This window comes from Anser brachyrhynchus, assembly GCF_964034855.1.
Source record: "Anser brachyrhynchus genome assembly, chromosome: 3".
Lineage (NCBI taxonomy): Eukaryota > Metazoa > Chordata > Aves > Anseriformes > Anatidae > Anser > Anser brachyrhynchus.
The window spans coordinates 39,434,406-39,451,461 of NC_137696.1; the positions used below are offsets into that span (position 1 = coordinate 39,434,406).

Genomic DNA, 17,056 nt, shown 5'->3' on the forward strand with positions numbered 1-17,056 from the left:
GGATTGCAAAAACATCCAACAGAACCGGCATGCATGATGTTCATAGCTGTGCTTGTAAACAGGAGGTGAGAACAAAATTATTTCATTTTGTGTCTGCCCAACTTGGTGCTGCGGTCAGTTCAGGGTGGCGGTGCGTGCCTGAGGGCACGGCGTAGGTGTTCCTGACGGTGGCAGCGAAAACCAATAGTGTGCGCCCACTGCCCTGGCAAATGCTCATGCGGTTGTCTGGTTCGCTCCTCTTCCTGTGGCAGAGCCACTGCCTTTCTCCTTCAGATTTGTTCTCCCTTGTCTCGCAGTGCCCAAGTGATGCATTTGGACCGTGAACGTCCATTGTTGCAGTTTAGATGCGGGCCAGAAGTCTGTTTATTGGTCTTGGTGCTGGTTGCTCTTGCTGCATTTCTGCCCTTCTGTGCGTGGGATCTTGTATGGCAAGTGGAAAGGAATTATTTTCGGACATCTACAGTTTGGACTTGAGCTCATAATACGCTGCTATTTTGTGACAAGGCACCACAGTGTTGCCTACAGAATTACATCACGTCTAAAATGTCATCTCGTTGTCCTTACGTCAGTCTGCATGGAGCATGCTCCTGTGACTCAAAAGGAAAAAAAAAAAGTTAATGCTCGCCACTTAAGTGTACTACAGAAAGGACTGAAGGATTAAAGATAATTTTAATTCTGAAGAATGATTAAATAAGCTGAATGTATATTGCTTGTCTAACTCAGCAGATATTTTAATGTTCGCAGTTGCTAGAATAGTGAAAGGCAGTACCAAGGAGCGGATAAAAGAGAGACTGGATATCTGAAAAGAGATCTACATAGTAAAGCACTTCAAACTGCAGAAAGAAAAGTGTTCCTGTTGGGTGAGATGATTAAATCAGTAATCGAGGTATTGCCAGGAATAAATTAGTAAATAATCTTTGATTCTGGATGACCTACTAGGAGTTTTAAATTGACTGATAACGAGTTGGTTTTGAAACAATCTTTTCAAAGAGATGAAGAATGTAAGCAAATGGCTTTTGCAACTCTCTTTTCTTACTGTAAGCTATATCTTTGATCTCATTTTGGATGGTTTAACTTTTCCAGCGCTTATCTCTAATGCCAGTAATGGAGTAAACTGATGCTGTTTTTTGGAGTAAAATCAAATCCTGAAACAGAAGGCAGCAAGTGTGTTTTAACCTGGTGATGGTTTGGGAGTTCAGACCTCACGTGCTCGGCAGGATCAGATGTTCTCCGCGATGGGAAGCATTCAGAATCAGTACCCGCATCCTGCTCCTGCCTGCGGTCCTACCGCATTTTGTGTTATCTTAAATGGCTGCAGGCACACAGAGAAGCATCCTAGTTTCTCTTTGCTCAGAGGACTGGGAACTGCAAATTTGTGGGTGTGACTTTCAACATTTCTCAAGTGTGGCGCCTGAAAAATTGTTTGCCAGTGGTGCTAGACCGCAGCTATTTCCCCTTCATGTACACACTCAGGTATACCTGGTTTTTATCTCCTCTTCTCCCCCTGACTCTTCAGGGCATGCCTACACCTATTTACAAACAGACTTGACACGTATCGCTTCCGTGTGGCAACTGTAATCTGAAATGCTGAGCACACCTGACAGCCTGCAGAATTGTTCTGGCAGATCTTGGCAGACCGGTTAGGACGACTGTTGTAGGCTGATCCATCTGTAAAGCTGTTTCGCTATTCTAGCTATTTACATGTTTTTACAATATTTTCCTCAGTGTGTTTTCCCTCCCTTGCTCTCTATCTCCCAACCTGTTAAGACCTTGTTGTTGAATTAGAGAAGTGATATGTACAGGATTGCATATCTTAATAGCTCTTACTTTGCCAAATGATGTCTGTTGACCTTCAAGTGCCCCAACATTTGAAGTGATACTTATTTTAAAATATTAAGAGAAATATTTTAAAGAAATGAATGGAAAGGCATTTAGTGTTTTTTGAGTCTTAATAATTAAAAAACACAAACATACCCTTTTAACTTAAAATAGCTGTAAAAGTTATAAGCAGATAGAAGTTGATAGTAAACATGAGTAATTTGTTTAGTAGCCATAGCATTGTTTCTTTGTAAACATTTTCTGTTCAAGTTAAAATTTTTGTTACTATTTTGCTTTTCTGTAATGTCAAGATGCCAGTCTAAGATGCGCAGGTATACCTTTTGACATCCTTGTCACTGTGGGTGATGATTCCAGAAAGTGTAAATTTCAGCCTACTTTTTAAACGTTGACAAAATCTGTATGTATTAATATGCAGTGTAACTGTTTGATGGTATTTTTGTATCTAGAAAACATGTATTAGGAAGGCAACAACTTTAAAAATAATGATAATGTTTCTAACCCAGTGCTAAGTAACATGTTGCCTTACAGTTTTGCTGGTTTCACAGTAAAGTGACCTTAGAGACTGCTGGGGAATTTCTTAAAACAGCAATGCACATGAGATTTTGTTTTTATTTTTTTTTTTTTATTTTAAACTTAAAAATGAATTTTATTTTTAAAATCTCATGGTGAAGAAGTGGAATAGTTAAGATAGCTACAGTGCTTTTATCTTAGACCAGATGCACTTGAAACTTAAAGCTTTTGTTGCAGTTGGTAATACCAAAAACTTTAATAGATAAAGTGGGGGAAAAATGGACTGTACAAGAGTAGCTGACACAGACTATCAGACTGTTCCAGGTATCCTAATGCTCTTTTTTTTTTTTTTCTCCCCTTCTTCCCCTCCACATGACTCTTTTGATTTTAATTTAACAGATTAGCTGTAATACAGTAACTCCTAGCACTCAGCTGGGAATAAACAGGAGGTTGATGCTGCTGTGATGCTTTAGTGCTGAGCCAGCAGGGCTGGCTGCGTTATAGAGAGCTGTGCCCCACCCATAGGGCAAGAAACAATATGGGTTTTTGCGTGATCCCCGTAGGCAGTTTTAGAGGTTTCTGATGACTAGTTTACAGCTTGATGCATTTTATTAGCTAGAAGGTCAGTTGTCGCAAAACCTGTTTGTTGGGCATGGTTGTGAATTCTTGACATTTTTGGCAAACTTTCCGAGGAGTGGCCAAAGCACAAGTGTAAAGCAGTGAGTGTTACAGTTTATGGGGAACTGAAGCATTCCTCCCTTGCTCTGTAGCTGTCAGGTAGCTCCCACCTATGGTTTGGCTTGCACTAAAGCTGCAACAAGAAGTTGTCTGTGCAGTCCAAATTTGTTTATAAAATTCTGCCATTTACTTTGTAATTATAAGAAAACTGTAGTTGTGCAGTTCAGTTATACTTTCTGTCATGTCAGCACTCAGACCTCTTACATGTGAACTGTTTGCACAGATATTTATACAGGTATTGGTTAAATATTTTGATCAGAAATGATAAACCTAGAATTATAACCATTTTGTGCTACAGACTGAGAAAATACTGCTCGATCTCATCATTTGTCATTTTAGCTATGTAAATTAAGTATTATTCATTTATATTACAAATTGTTGCATTTATGGTATGAACATCTAGGTTCCTCTGCATGTTTCCAGTTAATTGCCAAACATTGTAAAGAAGGAAATATGCTTCTGACATACGGGCTGTTTGGTATTATGGTTAATGTAAGATTTTAGTTATTATTTTAATGCTGTCCTCATGTTTGTTACAATTTAACCTTAATATTTTCATCAAGAATTTCTTAATTAGTGACAGGAAACTTTCAGCATACATAAAGGATGATTTAAGACCAACCTAATTGTAATTATTCCATACTTCCATAAATGAGGAATAAGGATTGCTAATTCCTGATGAGAAAGATCGGGGAATGTTCTCCTTACTTTTTTGTGTTATGAATGTGAAATGAAATGAAAGCCAAAGCCTGTGCAGGGCTGGAAAGGCAACTCATGGGTTGCTGATTCCAGCCTGTTGTTGCTGCTGCGTGCTTTTCGAGTAATAACTGTGAGCTTTTCTTGGAAGCCTAGGAACAAGAAAAGTTATAAGACATCAGTGACAGCGTTGGTGTACCACTGACAGTAAAAGAGGTTCAAAGAATCAATTAACATTTCTTCCAGCGGCCTTTCTTCATGTATAGTATGGGTATTACCTACAGAGCGTGCTGGTGGCTCTGAGTAGGTACAGCACAATCCTTTTTTTCCCTGCTGAATTATAAAACACAGGTGCTTCAACTCCAGAGGTGGTTAGTATGGCTATTTACGCTACTTTATGTGCTTGAGAGCTGCTGGCTCTCAAATGATTACTCAGGTCACAGAGCCCGGCCTGCCCTATAGCAGAGGCGTGCAGTGACGAGCAGCGCTGCTCACTTTTATGTAAAGGAGGTGTGTAGTACAGTATTTTTTAATCAAGTGCAGTTAAGTCTCTCATCTCAAAGCCACTCAGAGGCCATGTGTTTCCTCTGCCCAGGCTACTGCCGGTGAAGGCAGCGGCCGACCTCCCCGCTGGGCCTGGGGCGGTGAGGGCCGCGCCATGGCTGTGCTGCCGCAGGGCAGTGGGCGAGCCAGGCCCAGGCTGGCTGCTGCTGGCCGGCCTGCAGGGACACGGGCTTCATGCCTGGTGTCACTGGGCAATCCTTTTCATTTTGGCTGACCGCATATTCACATTATTTACTTTTTTTTTAATAGTATTCTTTAATGTTCTCTCGCTTTCTTAGTTGGAACAGTATGTGTTTGTTTCTGCTGGGCCTGTTTGGATCATGGAGAGGGAAATTATTATCAGGGTGCACAGCTCTATGCATTGTAATCTGGGGGCCTGTACAGTTATTGTAAACTGATTTGTATGCGCTTGACGTGTTTCTATCATTGATAAGCTGGTTGGGGCTGAAATGCTCACTGCACAGTTAAAATGTTCAGTGTAAGAAACGATGGCTCCCAAGACGGTACCACAACTTTCCTATCCTGTACAGTGAGCATTAAATTTGATTGCAGCTTTTTGCTCATTCCAGATTGAGTGCCAAGCGAGGAGAAGCTTGGTGCTTTCCTTTGATTCAGCTGAGGCTTTTTGGGAAGTGAAATACATTTTCCCCAGTGAAGATGAAGACTTCATTGGAGAGCAGCCAATGTTTGTCACGCGTCATAACCTGGCTGCTGTAGTTGGTGACGGTTAGCTAGGGCTTCTTCAGGTGTCTGTCACACTATTTACTGGCTGTGTTTGAGCAATGAATTTAAGTCAGCTGGTATCTTACTTTAAAGCAGCTGATCTAGCTGACCACCATCAAGCCAGGTAAAAACCTAAAGTCAAGTAAGTTATTCTTTAGAAGTCTCTGGCTCCATTAATTACAATATCTGGGGACTGCTTTCAAGATCATGGCAGCTAGGGACACAATATTTCTGTTTCTCCCAAGCTTTTCCTGAGAGATTGGTGCAGACTGCAGTACCTGTAGAAAACACCAGACTTGTTTATAAAGGGTGGTTGCAGAAATGAAAGATTTACTGGTCTTTGTGTTCAGCAGCTGATGGTCTAGACCAGTTGCCTTTTAGGCTGTTCGTGCTTTTCAGCAAATACATGAAATGCTTTGAGACTTAGCTGCGGAGGCAGCATCAAAGCTTGTGATACTGAAAACAGTGGGCAGCTGGCAGTACAGGGGGGCTGAAGCGTGGAGACTACCCATAGGTGTTTTTGTCTAAGTCGTACTTCATGAGCTGGGAGAGAACCTGCCTTTTGTAATGGGCTTGATTTAAGCATGAAGTACAAAAGCAGGTAGTTCTGCCTTTATGATTAGGAATGAGTATCTTGTGGTTATCATCATTTTCCATTTAAAGGAGGTTTTTCACAGGCAACTAAATACCTACTCTCTGCTGAAAGTCGATAAAGGTTAGATGTCTGTTTTACACTTCTGTTTACTTCTGTACCACTTCTCTCCTCTTCTCTCTCACCAAAATACCTTTCCCTAGTTCCCGTTTTTCTCTCTTAATTACAGTACTTCTGGAGAGCTTTCTTTAACCTATTTTAGTAAGTATTATAATTAACAGTTGGCACTGTATTACAAACAGGGTTTTATTTTTCTTTTAGCTGAACATGCTGTACTTCATTTCTCTGACTAGTATCATGTATCTAATGTATCTGTAGAACAGTGTACTAATTATATACTACTTCAGATAGTAAGTAGAAATACTTTTCCATCTTCTGCTTATTGTTGATAAATGCTTTCATCTGCTGAAGGTTTTTTTGTATGCTTACTTTATCTATTCCTTATCATTGATTGAATGTTTATCCATGAAAGTAAATAAAGCCCGTCAAACAAATTAAAATTGCTTTATTTCTTATCTTTGTATTTTTTTTTAGGATCTGTAATGAACATGAAGTTTAGAAGGCTTATCTATGCAGTGTATAGTTTAGGCATTTAATGTTTATGAAACGCACTAAGCCAACTTCTTTTGAACTGTACAAATCAATTTTAAAGTAACTTGAGGCGGGAGGAAGGGTTGAGCTCTGCTGAATGGTTTTGAGGAAACAGTTTCTACATTGAATATTTTCGTTTGCAGGCCCAGATCGCTTTCCTTCAAGGTGAAAGGAAGGGACAAGAAAATCTGAAGAAGGATCTAGTGCGGAGAATCAAAATGCTGGAATATGCACTTAAACAGGAAAGGTACGTTGATTTAGTGATGAGTACACGATGACAACATTCTGAAGACAGATACCGTTGCATCTGTGTTTGACCAAAATGAGAGAAATTTATTGTGTATACAATCAGCTCACAAATTGTTAAATAGTAATATTTACCAATAGTAAATAGTAGTCTAAATGTCTGTATTCTGGTAACAATAGCTAATAGGATGTGGTTCCAGAAATATGCAAGGAAAGCCCACAGTTGATGAATAGTTAATTCCTTTTCCTTGGTAAGATTCCACCTAACTGTATAGATTATACCCCAGAATTAGTGTATTCTCTTTTGGTTCAAAGGGCTAGCTTTGTTTATTAATATCTAGTAGCTGTCATCTTGGCTGTCTTCAGTCTAGTAACTGTTAGGTTTTGATCTTGCTAAGTTTTTAGACTTTACAATATGATAGACTCTATGGGAATATCTTCTGGTTAATTGTGTAAGGAATGAAGAAATGTCTGTTTAGCAGTTAATAAAACGTTTGTTTCTTTGTTTATGGGAATTTCAATGGAAGTCTCTAGTCTGCTATACTGTTCTATACATATTTTCCTGTTGCTCTAATCTTTGAGGCAAACAACTTATTTTTACTGTGTTTGGAGAAGTATTTCTACTCCACTGATTTACTTCAGGGCAGGTTGACTTTTAATTATTATTTTTTTATTTATTATTAAGATGTCTTTTAAAATGTTTAACTGAAGTGTATACTTGTGGTACTACTGCAAAGCAATCATTGTTTAAGTACCATTTCTCTATCACGTAATTCCTACTTTCATAAAACGTTAATAAAACGAACTGTTCTAAATTGCTTGATTTAGTAGAAATATACATGTGCACATATGAGGAATAGATTATTGCTGCTAGATGAAAAAAAAGCATTCTAATAGTTGTACATCACTGTATTGTATTTATATTTTCTCATCTTACATGGGCTCTATTGGCATATGAGACATGCCTTACACCATCCAATTTGACTTTTTCCAGTAGTTACCAATTTATTTGCTAGCATGGGGCTGCAACCGTTTTTCTGGATATCAGTAGCCTCAGAGCTTCAGCATACTTGCTTTTGCCTCAGGGAGTTATCAGAGGAACGCTAAGGTAGACGGCCTTTTTGCCCAGGCCTTCTTATGGCTCTGATCTTATATCAAATAGCATAGAAAAATAACAAATGTCTGCATAATGGAGATAGTAGTTTATAGCCATGGAAAGTCTATTTGAAGCATCATTAGGAAGATTGGAGTCACTTTAAAAGAAGACAGAGAGAACGGAGTATGTTCTTGTACAGATAAAGTTATGCTATAAGGAATGATATTCAGTAACATTTCTTGTATTTCAAAACTAAGGGAGGTATCCTGGTTACTAAGTTATCTCTAATACTTCAAGTTCATAATCCAGGTAAATTAGTAATTTATCCAAAATTATCAGACTAGATAAATATATTTCTGTGCACTATCAAAGAAGCTTTGTAAGAGTGAATATTTTTAACTTCCATATCTGTAATGAAAATGTCTACCAGTTGCATTCAGTAAGAGCCAACTAAATTAATTAGGCATTTAAATCCTAATGCAGCATTCACTGTCAGAATTAGGAAGAATTCCCAGTGGTCTCTCGTTGGAAGTTTTTACATACATATCTTGTATTTTTTCTTACATTTTTTTCTGCAGTATATGTTATTAGCCTCGGTTACTTAGGTCAGTAAACTACATGGGCAGCTGATCTGATCGAGTTTGATGGTTTCTTTATGGGAGTGAAATAGTTCTCAAAGTAAATGTGATGTTTGTGAATGGTGTGTGCTGGAACAGCTATTTATAACAGTTTGTGGTTTTAAACAGCAGTATTGTTTGCCAGTTACTGAAGAAATGGTCTTGTATTTCTGCTGGCAATGTCTTCCAGCAAGTGTTCTTGCTTGATACTTGAAGGAATGGCAACACACTGAGCTTGGAAGCACTAATCTCTTTCCCAACACTTCCCTAAATCAGCTATTGGCCTGGTCAGCCAGTAGTCAGTTTATACGCTGGCTGTTGCCACTGGGAACCCAGGACTGAAAAATGAGATCCTATGAGGTAGAAAGAAAACATTTCTGGTCAAGTTATAACAAGGGTGGTGCAGGTGGGAGGGGGCAGGGAGACATCCCTGCATTCTTCCATTTCTGCCCTGGCCTTGCAGTGTACCAAAGTCTTCCTAGATAGGTCAAATAAATAGGTTATTAGTAAAGGGACAGAATGTGAAATTGTGACCCAGAGTAGAATGTGCTTGCAGTGTCCTCAGAGCAAGAAATGATTGATATTGGTTTTCTCACGTACATGCTTTTATGAGCTGCTATTTCGTAGAGTGGGTATTCAGCATTTCTTTTTTCCAATCTTTTTTTTTTTTTTTTTTCCCAAAGCTAATTATAAATAATAAGCTTTGGAAGCAGTGTCATTGTTCTCGATTTCATGGCACTTGCATGATTTTATAGCAGGGAAGGTAGAAAGTGGTGTTTACGTAAGGATTATCACGCTTTTTTCTGACAAATTTAGTTTTAATGTTCAGTCATTATCTCAGTAATTGTGAGATTACCTTTCCATTGTTTGTATATGAAGCCAAGTTATTTCTGCTGAAAAGTCTTAATACACTAAGGAGAAGAGAACTTAGAAGGGAGATAATTAGTAGTTAAGCAGTACCATCTTTTCATCAGCAGTTTTGCCAACATCCAGTAGATTGCAGTGTGAGGCAATTCGTACCTGAGGGTTACTTTTTATTACTATATTGATGGTTGCTCCACCACCAATAAATTGCATTATTTTCTCTGGATTTTCAGGAGCTAACCAAAATGTAGTACGTTTGGTTGCTCTATTTCTGTCAAGTACACGTCTAATTTAATAATCTAGTCTAGGTCATTTCCTGTCTTAACATATTCCAACCGAAGAACTCGACTCTTGGGCCATGTCTCTAGAAACACTTGATTTAATTTTATGTTGTTCTCTGCAGTGGTGTGTCTGATCAGAGTAAGGCTGGCGCCCTCTCCCCTGGGTAGAATATCTTGCAGTGCTGTTCCTGGCAGTCTTTCTTGTTTATGTCTCTTGGTTTGGCGGCGACTCCTAGATCTTCTACGGATGTTTTGGCAGGCTCCCTCAGCACAGCTGGATCAGATGCTGCAGGTCTGGCGACAGATATTTCCAAGAAACAGTGGCCTTTTTTGATTGGAATCAAACTTTTCTGTGTGAAGCATTCAGAAAAGTTTCGTTGCTTTCAATTTCAGGAAATTTAGAAGGATGAAAGCTTTCAGCATTTTCCTGAGCAGCTCTTCAAGTGTTGTTGCAGCAATGTTGAATGTCTCGAAGCACCACTGTTCATGTAAAGGAAACACAGTTTAAAGATACCACTACTACTAATAATAAATGACTTGTACAACAAAGTGCAAAAGGCAGAGCAATTGTAATACTTACCTTACGAAGGCTATCTTCCTGGTAAAGTAGTTTCACAGCTCTGAAATAGGATTCTTCCAAACAACTTGCAAGGCTAGTTTTCAGATGGAAAATAACACCTGTAAAATTGTGCCCTTAAGGTAGTTATTTTCAAGTAATTTTCCAATTTCTGCATACTGTTAATAATGCAGATGTAATTTTCAGAAATTGATGTTATACTACCAAAGTTGATCAAGTTTCAGATAATAAGGCTTGCCTTAGTGATTGGTCTCTCCACTTGCCCTAAACCCCCGAAGCCACCTCCTTGTTTTTGACCAGGTGATACAAAGGGTGGAGGAACTTTGATTTTTCTGTACACTGATTTATAGAAGAAATGTATTTGATTTCCTTTGTGATAATAGCATCTCACTGCTGTGATATGTGAACTAGAGTTCAAAGTGAACTGTAGAGGGCCAATTTCAAGCAGATAGTAACTGGAATATGTAATTTCTGAGGAAATGGAGAAATTAAGCATGACAGGTGGGCAGGAGACACTTGGTTACTGTAGGATTAGATAAATATAAACATGCTAAGGGAGTAAGCATATTAAGAATGTGTATAGACAAGAATTAGTTTCTTTCATGAAAAGATTCTTACCCTTTGGTTTCGGTATGTGAAATTGAATGGTCAAGACTGTTCCTTGCAGACTTAGAGTCTGAATCCTTGTGTTCAGCTCTTTCCTTAACATACTTCAGAAGGAAGAAGATTGTCTTTCATACTTTTGACATTGTCATCTGTACAGTAAAGATGCTACTAATTAGAACAGAATTAGTATAGATTTCCCCCTCCTCTCAATGTGCTGTTAGCTATTTATCTATCTCTTTTTTTCTCTCTTCTAAACTAGAAGTTGACTGTAGTTGAAGATGGGTTCACCAGGTCAAGTACTCTGACGTGGTATTCATATTTCTGCTTCATATCTGGCTGGTGTCTTGCTCAGCTACCTGAGTTTATGCTAATCCATTCTAGTTAATTCAGGTTTGAGTTTGGCGTTGGATTTTCTGTCACTTCATGTAGGCAAAGGTCTACGGCTTTTTGTTTTTAACTTTCTCAATAAAACTAGAAGTAAGGATTGCTTTTTGGGATAGGCAATTAAAGAGCTAACAGTGTTTGTCAGCTTTTTTCATATCTGTATTTCTACTTTTCTCTGCCTGTTTTGCCCAAAGTTGAATCTTCTGAAAGATGAAGTCTTAGTCCAGCTTAGTAATGAAATAAATTTAAGACCCTATGGCATTTAAGACCATGTAATCTAGGTTATCCTCTTGTAGTAAGAAATAATAATAAAGACTTTAAAAAAAACTTGCATTATGAGGAGGAAAAAAAAAAAAAGAAAAATGGAAAAAAACCTACCATTAATAGATTAGAATGTGGATGGAGTGAATGCTCTCACTTTGCTGAACTGATTCTATAATGCACGTAATGAGGGGGGAAATTTTCAGTTAGAAGAGACAAAACATTACTGTTGATATAAAGGGGACATTTCTTCACTCTGCACTTACCCTTCTCATCTGGAATTAAATGTTTATTATAATTAGAGAGCAGCTGGATCAGTAGGGAATTTGTACTGTCAATACTTAAGGAAAAGAACTACTAAGCATTGCTAGCTACCCTCATCATTTTATTAGAAGTAATGAGTTTGCTTGATGGAATAGGAAAAGGCAAAAGAAAACAGAAGAATAACATACTGAGGATGCCTGAGAAGCAATCAAGAGGCAGAAGTAACTTGAAAGCTGTCTCTAGTCACTCTTGATAGGGTCATTCTAGCTTAGTGGCACTTGCTTAATGCAGTTGTGACGTATCACACCCATTCATTTTTGTAAAAACAGTTTTTAAGTGGGAGAGTTCCCTTGTGAGTTGTGGAGGCAATGAAGCCTGTTTTCATGTTCATTTATACGAGGGTTTGTTCTTTTTCCCTTTTTGTCTTCTGTAGCCTCTGTCTTGCCTTCTTACACCCAGCTCGCTGCATTTGCATTGGAGCTGTGCCTGCATGTGTGCCAGTCGGTCATCCTGCTGCTGCCAGGCTGAATGTCGAGTACTGCCTCAATTCTCTCTTGTATTGAGGGTGCTGGTTCTCTACACGGTTAGGAATGTCTACAAAACTTCATAGGGAAGCAGTTGGGTTTTGGAGTCTTCTAAAGCTTTCATATTTGGCCAAAACCAATCATAGAGACTGGAGTTCCTATGAGTGTGAGATAAGGGGGAACAGACAGTGAGGCTCTCTTTGCCTCACTTTTTCTCTTTATTACTGTGTTATAAGACTTCATCTACTCTGATGAATCTTTAATAACTTATATGTACATTTGTAATGGTGTACTACTGTTGCATTATTTTCTGTGTTTAAAAGTCTATAGACACTGATTCTGTAAGATGAAGCTTTTTCAGTCATAATGCTTTTTTTCTTCTAGCTAGTCTTACTATCATATAGCATGCTTTGTGGGGTTTATTACAATAGGCCTTCTGTAGGTGAAGTATTTTTGAAAGAGAAGTCTCCATTTTTAACTCAGTCAAGTGTCAGTTCTAGCAGCTGTATGAGAAACTGGTGAAGCAGGGCTGCTATCAGCACTAGGCTTTAGCACTGGTATAGAGTAGTCCTTAGTGAGGAAAGCCTCTCACTAAGGAGAGCCTGAAGAAGGAAAAAAAAGTTGCTTAACTGAGGTGACAGTGAAATACAAAATTATGTGGATAGTAAAAATGTTTGATAGTTTAGTGATAGTTTTTTTTTAAAAAAAAAAGAAGTAAAGGTGGGAGAAGCAAGCATATTGCCAAAAGGAAGTAAAACCATTTTGTACAACCTACTGTCTGTTGATCTGTTTCATTAGTATTTGCTTTGCAAATACCTGTAAATCTTGGAAAAAATAATTAGGCAAAATTGCACATCTAAGTCCTGCTGAAATTACTTGTTTTGTACATACGCTAGAAAGAAGGAGTGACTTTTGTAGCGAGGACAGGTGACATTTATGTATTTATCCATACCCTTTAAATGTGCTAATAGTTTTCCTTTTTTTTCTCTTTTCAGGGCTAAATATCACAAATTAAAATATGGCACAGAATTGAATCAGGGAGATATGAAGCCACCAAACTATGATTCTGGTAAGACTTCATGAAGAATGAGTTCATTACTGACATAAAAACTCAACTATGGTTTGTGAAAATGCTTAAATGATGGTGTTGATGAAATATGCCGCTTAGTAGAGTCAGTGGGAATAGACATAATTAATGAAGATTATATTTTACTAATGTAAAATTAAAAGTATGTTAATGCTCTAAAAGAGTCTCAAATGAGTTTAAAAAAATGCAAACCCAGCAAACTGCTTCTGAAGAGAATAATTTATCTTCTCTTAAGTAATGTGTATGGATATTTTGGAACAGAGAGTTACTAGATTTATAGCTATAGAATCCTTTTATTTTTGAATAATTCTTCTGAAAGAAAAGTTAATAGCAAAGGATGTGAACTCTATGGTACATAATTTGTGTGAAAATATGTATTAGACATAAGTGAGAGTTTGACAATGGCAGTCAGCTTGAGGAATTCAGAATTGCAATTACTTCCTTTTTCCCTTTTCCTATCTACCCTTACTTTCTCTGGGGGCGGGGTGGGGGGGAGGGTTTGAGGATTATGCCTTTTGTATGTTGTAGGTGAAGAGGTTGAGAGGAGAAGTAATAGGTAGCTATTTTTGCATCTCAGACCCCTGATGCTTCTACTAGAGCAACAAAACCAGAATCACCTGATAAAAAGGAAGAATATATAGTCTGCAGACTTCAGCTCGGTCATTTGGTTTGTCTAAGGGTTGGCACGTTTTACTGTCATGTTTAGCTCTTACCTCATGGGATTCAGAAGATCATTTTTTGGGGAAAAAAAACACACCACCAACAAAAAACAATAACAACCAAAAAACTCTGCACCGGCTGATGATGAAATTTTACACCAGGATTTTCCTGTCCAAAATACAACAAAGTTTTTGAGAAGTTCTATTTCATATTATTATCCAGGTCATTTCCTTAACTGAAGAAATTGTTTAATTTGGTGTTACTCATGTGGAAGACTCCAATCTGTATCTAACCCACTAGAAAATTTTGTCCTGATCACACCAACGTCCTAGATATCTGATAGCTTCTACAGTTCTCGTTTTTGTAGTTTCTCAGGGTGGAGCTATAGCATGTTGCTCTAACAACTATTGGAGTTGTCTTGGATAGATAGTTCTTTTTTTTTTCTTCTTCCCCCATCTTGCCAGTGAGGGAAAAAATACAGAAGTGTTTCTAGAAGTTCTTCCAAATGCATCCCTGTTGGTTGTTTACTCTGTTATCTCTTGGGAACCCAGTAAGACAGTTCAGAAGAAAGAGTTGGATCAGATTTTTTTTTAATATCTTTTTTACTTCTCATGAGATCTGCTGTTACTTTCTTGTAATACAAGTCCCTTCATTATCGTCTATAAACTGCTGTTACTGCTAGCAGTCATCATTTCTGAGTCTTAAGAAAAAGAGAACTCTTGACTGTGGATGTATTTAACAGTGCCTTCAGAAGGAAGGTTTCCACTTTCAAAATTTATTTTCAGGGAAATTTATCTCAGTTGTGTGTTAACTCTTGCATAGAGTGAGCTTGTGTATTGGGTCCAGCTGTGCTCAATTCTTCTTAGAAGATCTATGTGCAATTGATGATTTCCCATGGTTGCCATCAAATGGGTTTGTGAATTTAATATAGATAAAATTCTTACGGTTCCCCTTGCATGTGAATTCTTATTAATCTTTGATAGCTTCTTCAGTAGAGGTTGTGGTTTTTGTTTTCTTGTTTGTTTTGTTTAGTTTTGAATTCAGTTATTTAAAGGAGAATGACTTCTCAGTAAGGACAGTAACCTTCCTGTATCACATACTCATTCATAGGATTATACCACAGGTTTTTCTGGTTCTTAATTTTTGTTTATGCAGGAAGACTGTTCATCCTTCAGTGTTTGGATCACAAGGGCTTCTAGTCTTATAGAGTTTTATTTATTATCTTTTGTAGATAATAAACCAAGATCTTTTATCTTGGGAAGCATATGCTTATTTGTCTCCTAGGGGAGGGGAAAATATACCATGGTGTAGTATGAAGCTATGTATGCAATAAATGTGTAGCTGCTGATTGCCAGCATTCAGGTAGGTTTCTCACCAGAACAGCCACGTAATTTTTTTGTGGATTTTCCCAGCGTAGTACTGTTTGGATCCAGATTTGTGGTTATGGAAAATGTGGTGGAAGTTTTTTCATCAGCTTTTCAAGTTAAAAAGTAAACAAATACTGCTGTATTTTTTTCCTTCCCCAAAGCTAATACAAACACAGATGAATGTAAAGTTGATGCGAATAGGTCTGATGGGTCCAATAATAAGGAAACTGGTTGACCAAAAATTGTAAGTAGGTATAATTGTACTTGATACTGTTCAAGTACTTGTACAGTTGTACTTGACATTGTTTGCAGTTAAGTGTGTGTATTTAAACGTAATTACGAGTGTACACACACACACACACATATATATATACTAGAAGGCTAATGCAAATATGGGACTCCAAATTGTTTATATGATTGTCCCCTTAATGAAAAAGGGACTCTTGGATGTGAAACAGAAGGAGAGGCACTAATGACTAGTGGAACTTGGTCTCCTGCCGTAAGATGTACTTGACAATCTTTGTTACGTGTAGGTAGTACGAGATTCACATGCTATATGCATTTTTTTCTCTTGATTGATTTTTTGAAACTTGGAGTTTTTATTTTGTTATTCAACCATTCCTAATAAGCTTAAGACAAATCACATTTGTCTTCACAAGTGGATGGACATATTTTTTAGAAGTAGGACAAAGGAAAAATTGCTTATAATTAAATAATCTTTTCCAGATGAAGGGAATGAAACAGAGATTCAGCCACAAAACAGCCAGCTAATATGGAAACAAGGACGACAGCTGCTAAGACAGTAAGTATAGAGAGAAGAACTTGAATAATGAATGCAAGGGAAAGTATCTGGTAAGGAAACGTGGTGATGGTGGTATTTGATTTTTCTGTTAGATTTTCTTTGAAGAAAAGTTAGTATGATGAAGTTGATACAGCTTCTGCCCTACTTTTCCTAGGCTTTTGAAAAAATATTAGTATTTCAGAACTTCAGGTGAGAAGCCTTGTCATCAGAAAATCTCATTTGCTTTTACTGAGTATAATAAAACAATCTGTTTGGAAGAACAGTGGGTCATGACACTTTACAATTCTTTTTGCAATTAAAAAATAAAACAATTCTTTTTACAGCTACATAAAGTAAAAATAACTTGGGTTGGAGAGGGATAACTTTTGTTTTGGTCTACTCTACATGCAAAAAAAACACTAAGAAGGTTAGACTAGGAGCTTTCTAATTCTCAGTTCATCTTAATGAAGCAAATGTCTAATATAAATCAATTTTTGAATTTTGCTCATAATGAGTTATGCAGTTCCATGGTACTTGGTCATATTTCTGGTTGTTTTTTTGTTTGTTTTTTTTTTTTGCCTTAGTTACAGCCCTTGGTTTAAATTGAAAAGATCTCTTCAAGACCTGTCATCAAGGTCTCCTCATGTCTGTTTTTTCATGCATTAGCCTCATTCACTCATTCACTATGATGATAGCTAGATTCTGTGGCCTTCTAATCAGCTAGCAAAATTTTGATATCTAATTCTGTTTTTGTGTTACAGAAGATTAAATGAGAGGGGAGGGAGATAGTAAGGACAGTCTGGGCTTTATTGGAGAGGACCTGTTTCCAAGGAGTTATACAAAATTAAATTGTACAGTTTGTCAGTTGGATGGCTTTTACTTCCTTTTCTTTTTCAAGAACCCATATATTTGCATGTAAGTTGAATAAATGTAAATAAAGTAGTCTTGACTTGGATCAGTGATTTGAAGGCAAGTCATTCCCTCCCAGTGTAATTCATGAGTAAGTTACATGCTGCTGAATAACGAGTTTTTATTACTGACAGACTCTGTTTTGCATAGGTGACTCATTTGATTTTGATATAGTCATCAGTCAGTATTTTGCTGCAAATGTGTTTATGTAAAGAATAT

General features: G+C 37.5%; 1 protein-coding gene across 4 annotated transcripts in view; it reads left to right on the plus strand.

Moving 5' to 3' along the window:
- Positions 1-17,056, plus strand: part of STRN (striatin) — a 69,584-nt gene that overhangs the window by 6,356 nt on the left and 46,172 nt on the right. For 3 of the 4 annotated variants that reach the window (XM_080584745.1, XM_080584747.1, XM_080584746.1), the window contains exons 2-4: positions 6,457-6,560; positions 13,029-13,102; positions 15,874-15,949. In XM_080584745.1, coding sequence (XP_080440871.1) covers positions 6,457-6,560; positions 13,029-13,102; positions 15,874-15,949 — 254 coding nt within the window. Of the gene's footprint in view, positions 1-5,188; positions 5,213-6,456; positions 6,561-13,028; positions 13,103-15,873; positions 15,950-17,056 lie in introns of those variants that run through there. The other variant, XM_080584748.1, reaches the window with a different exon arrangement.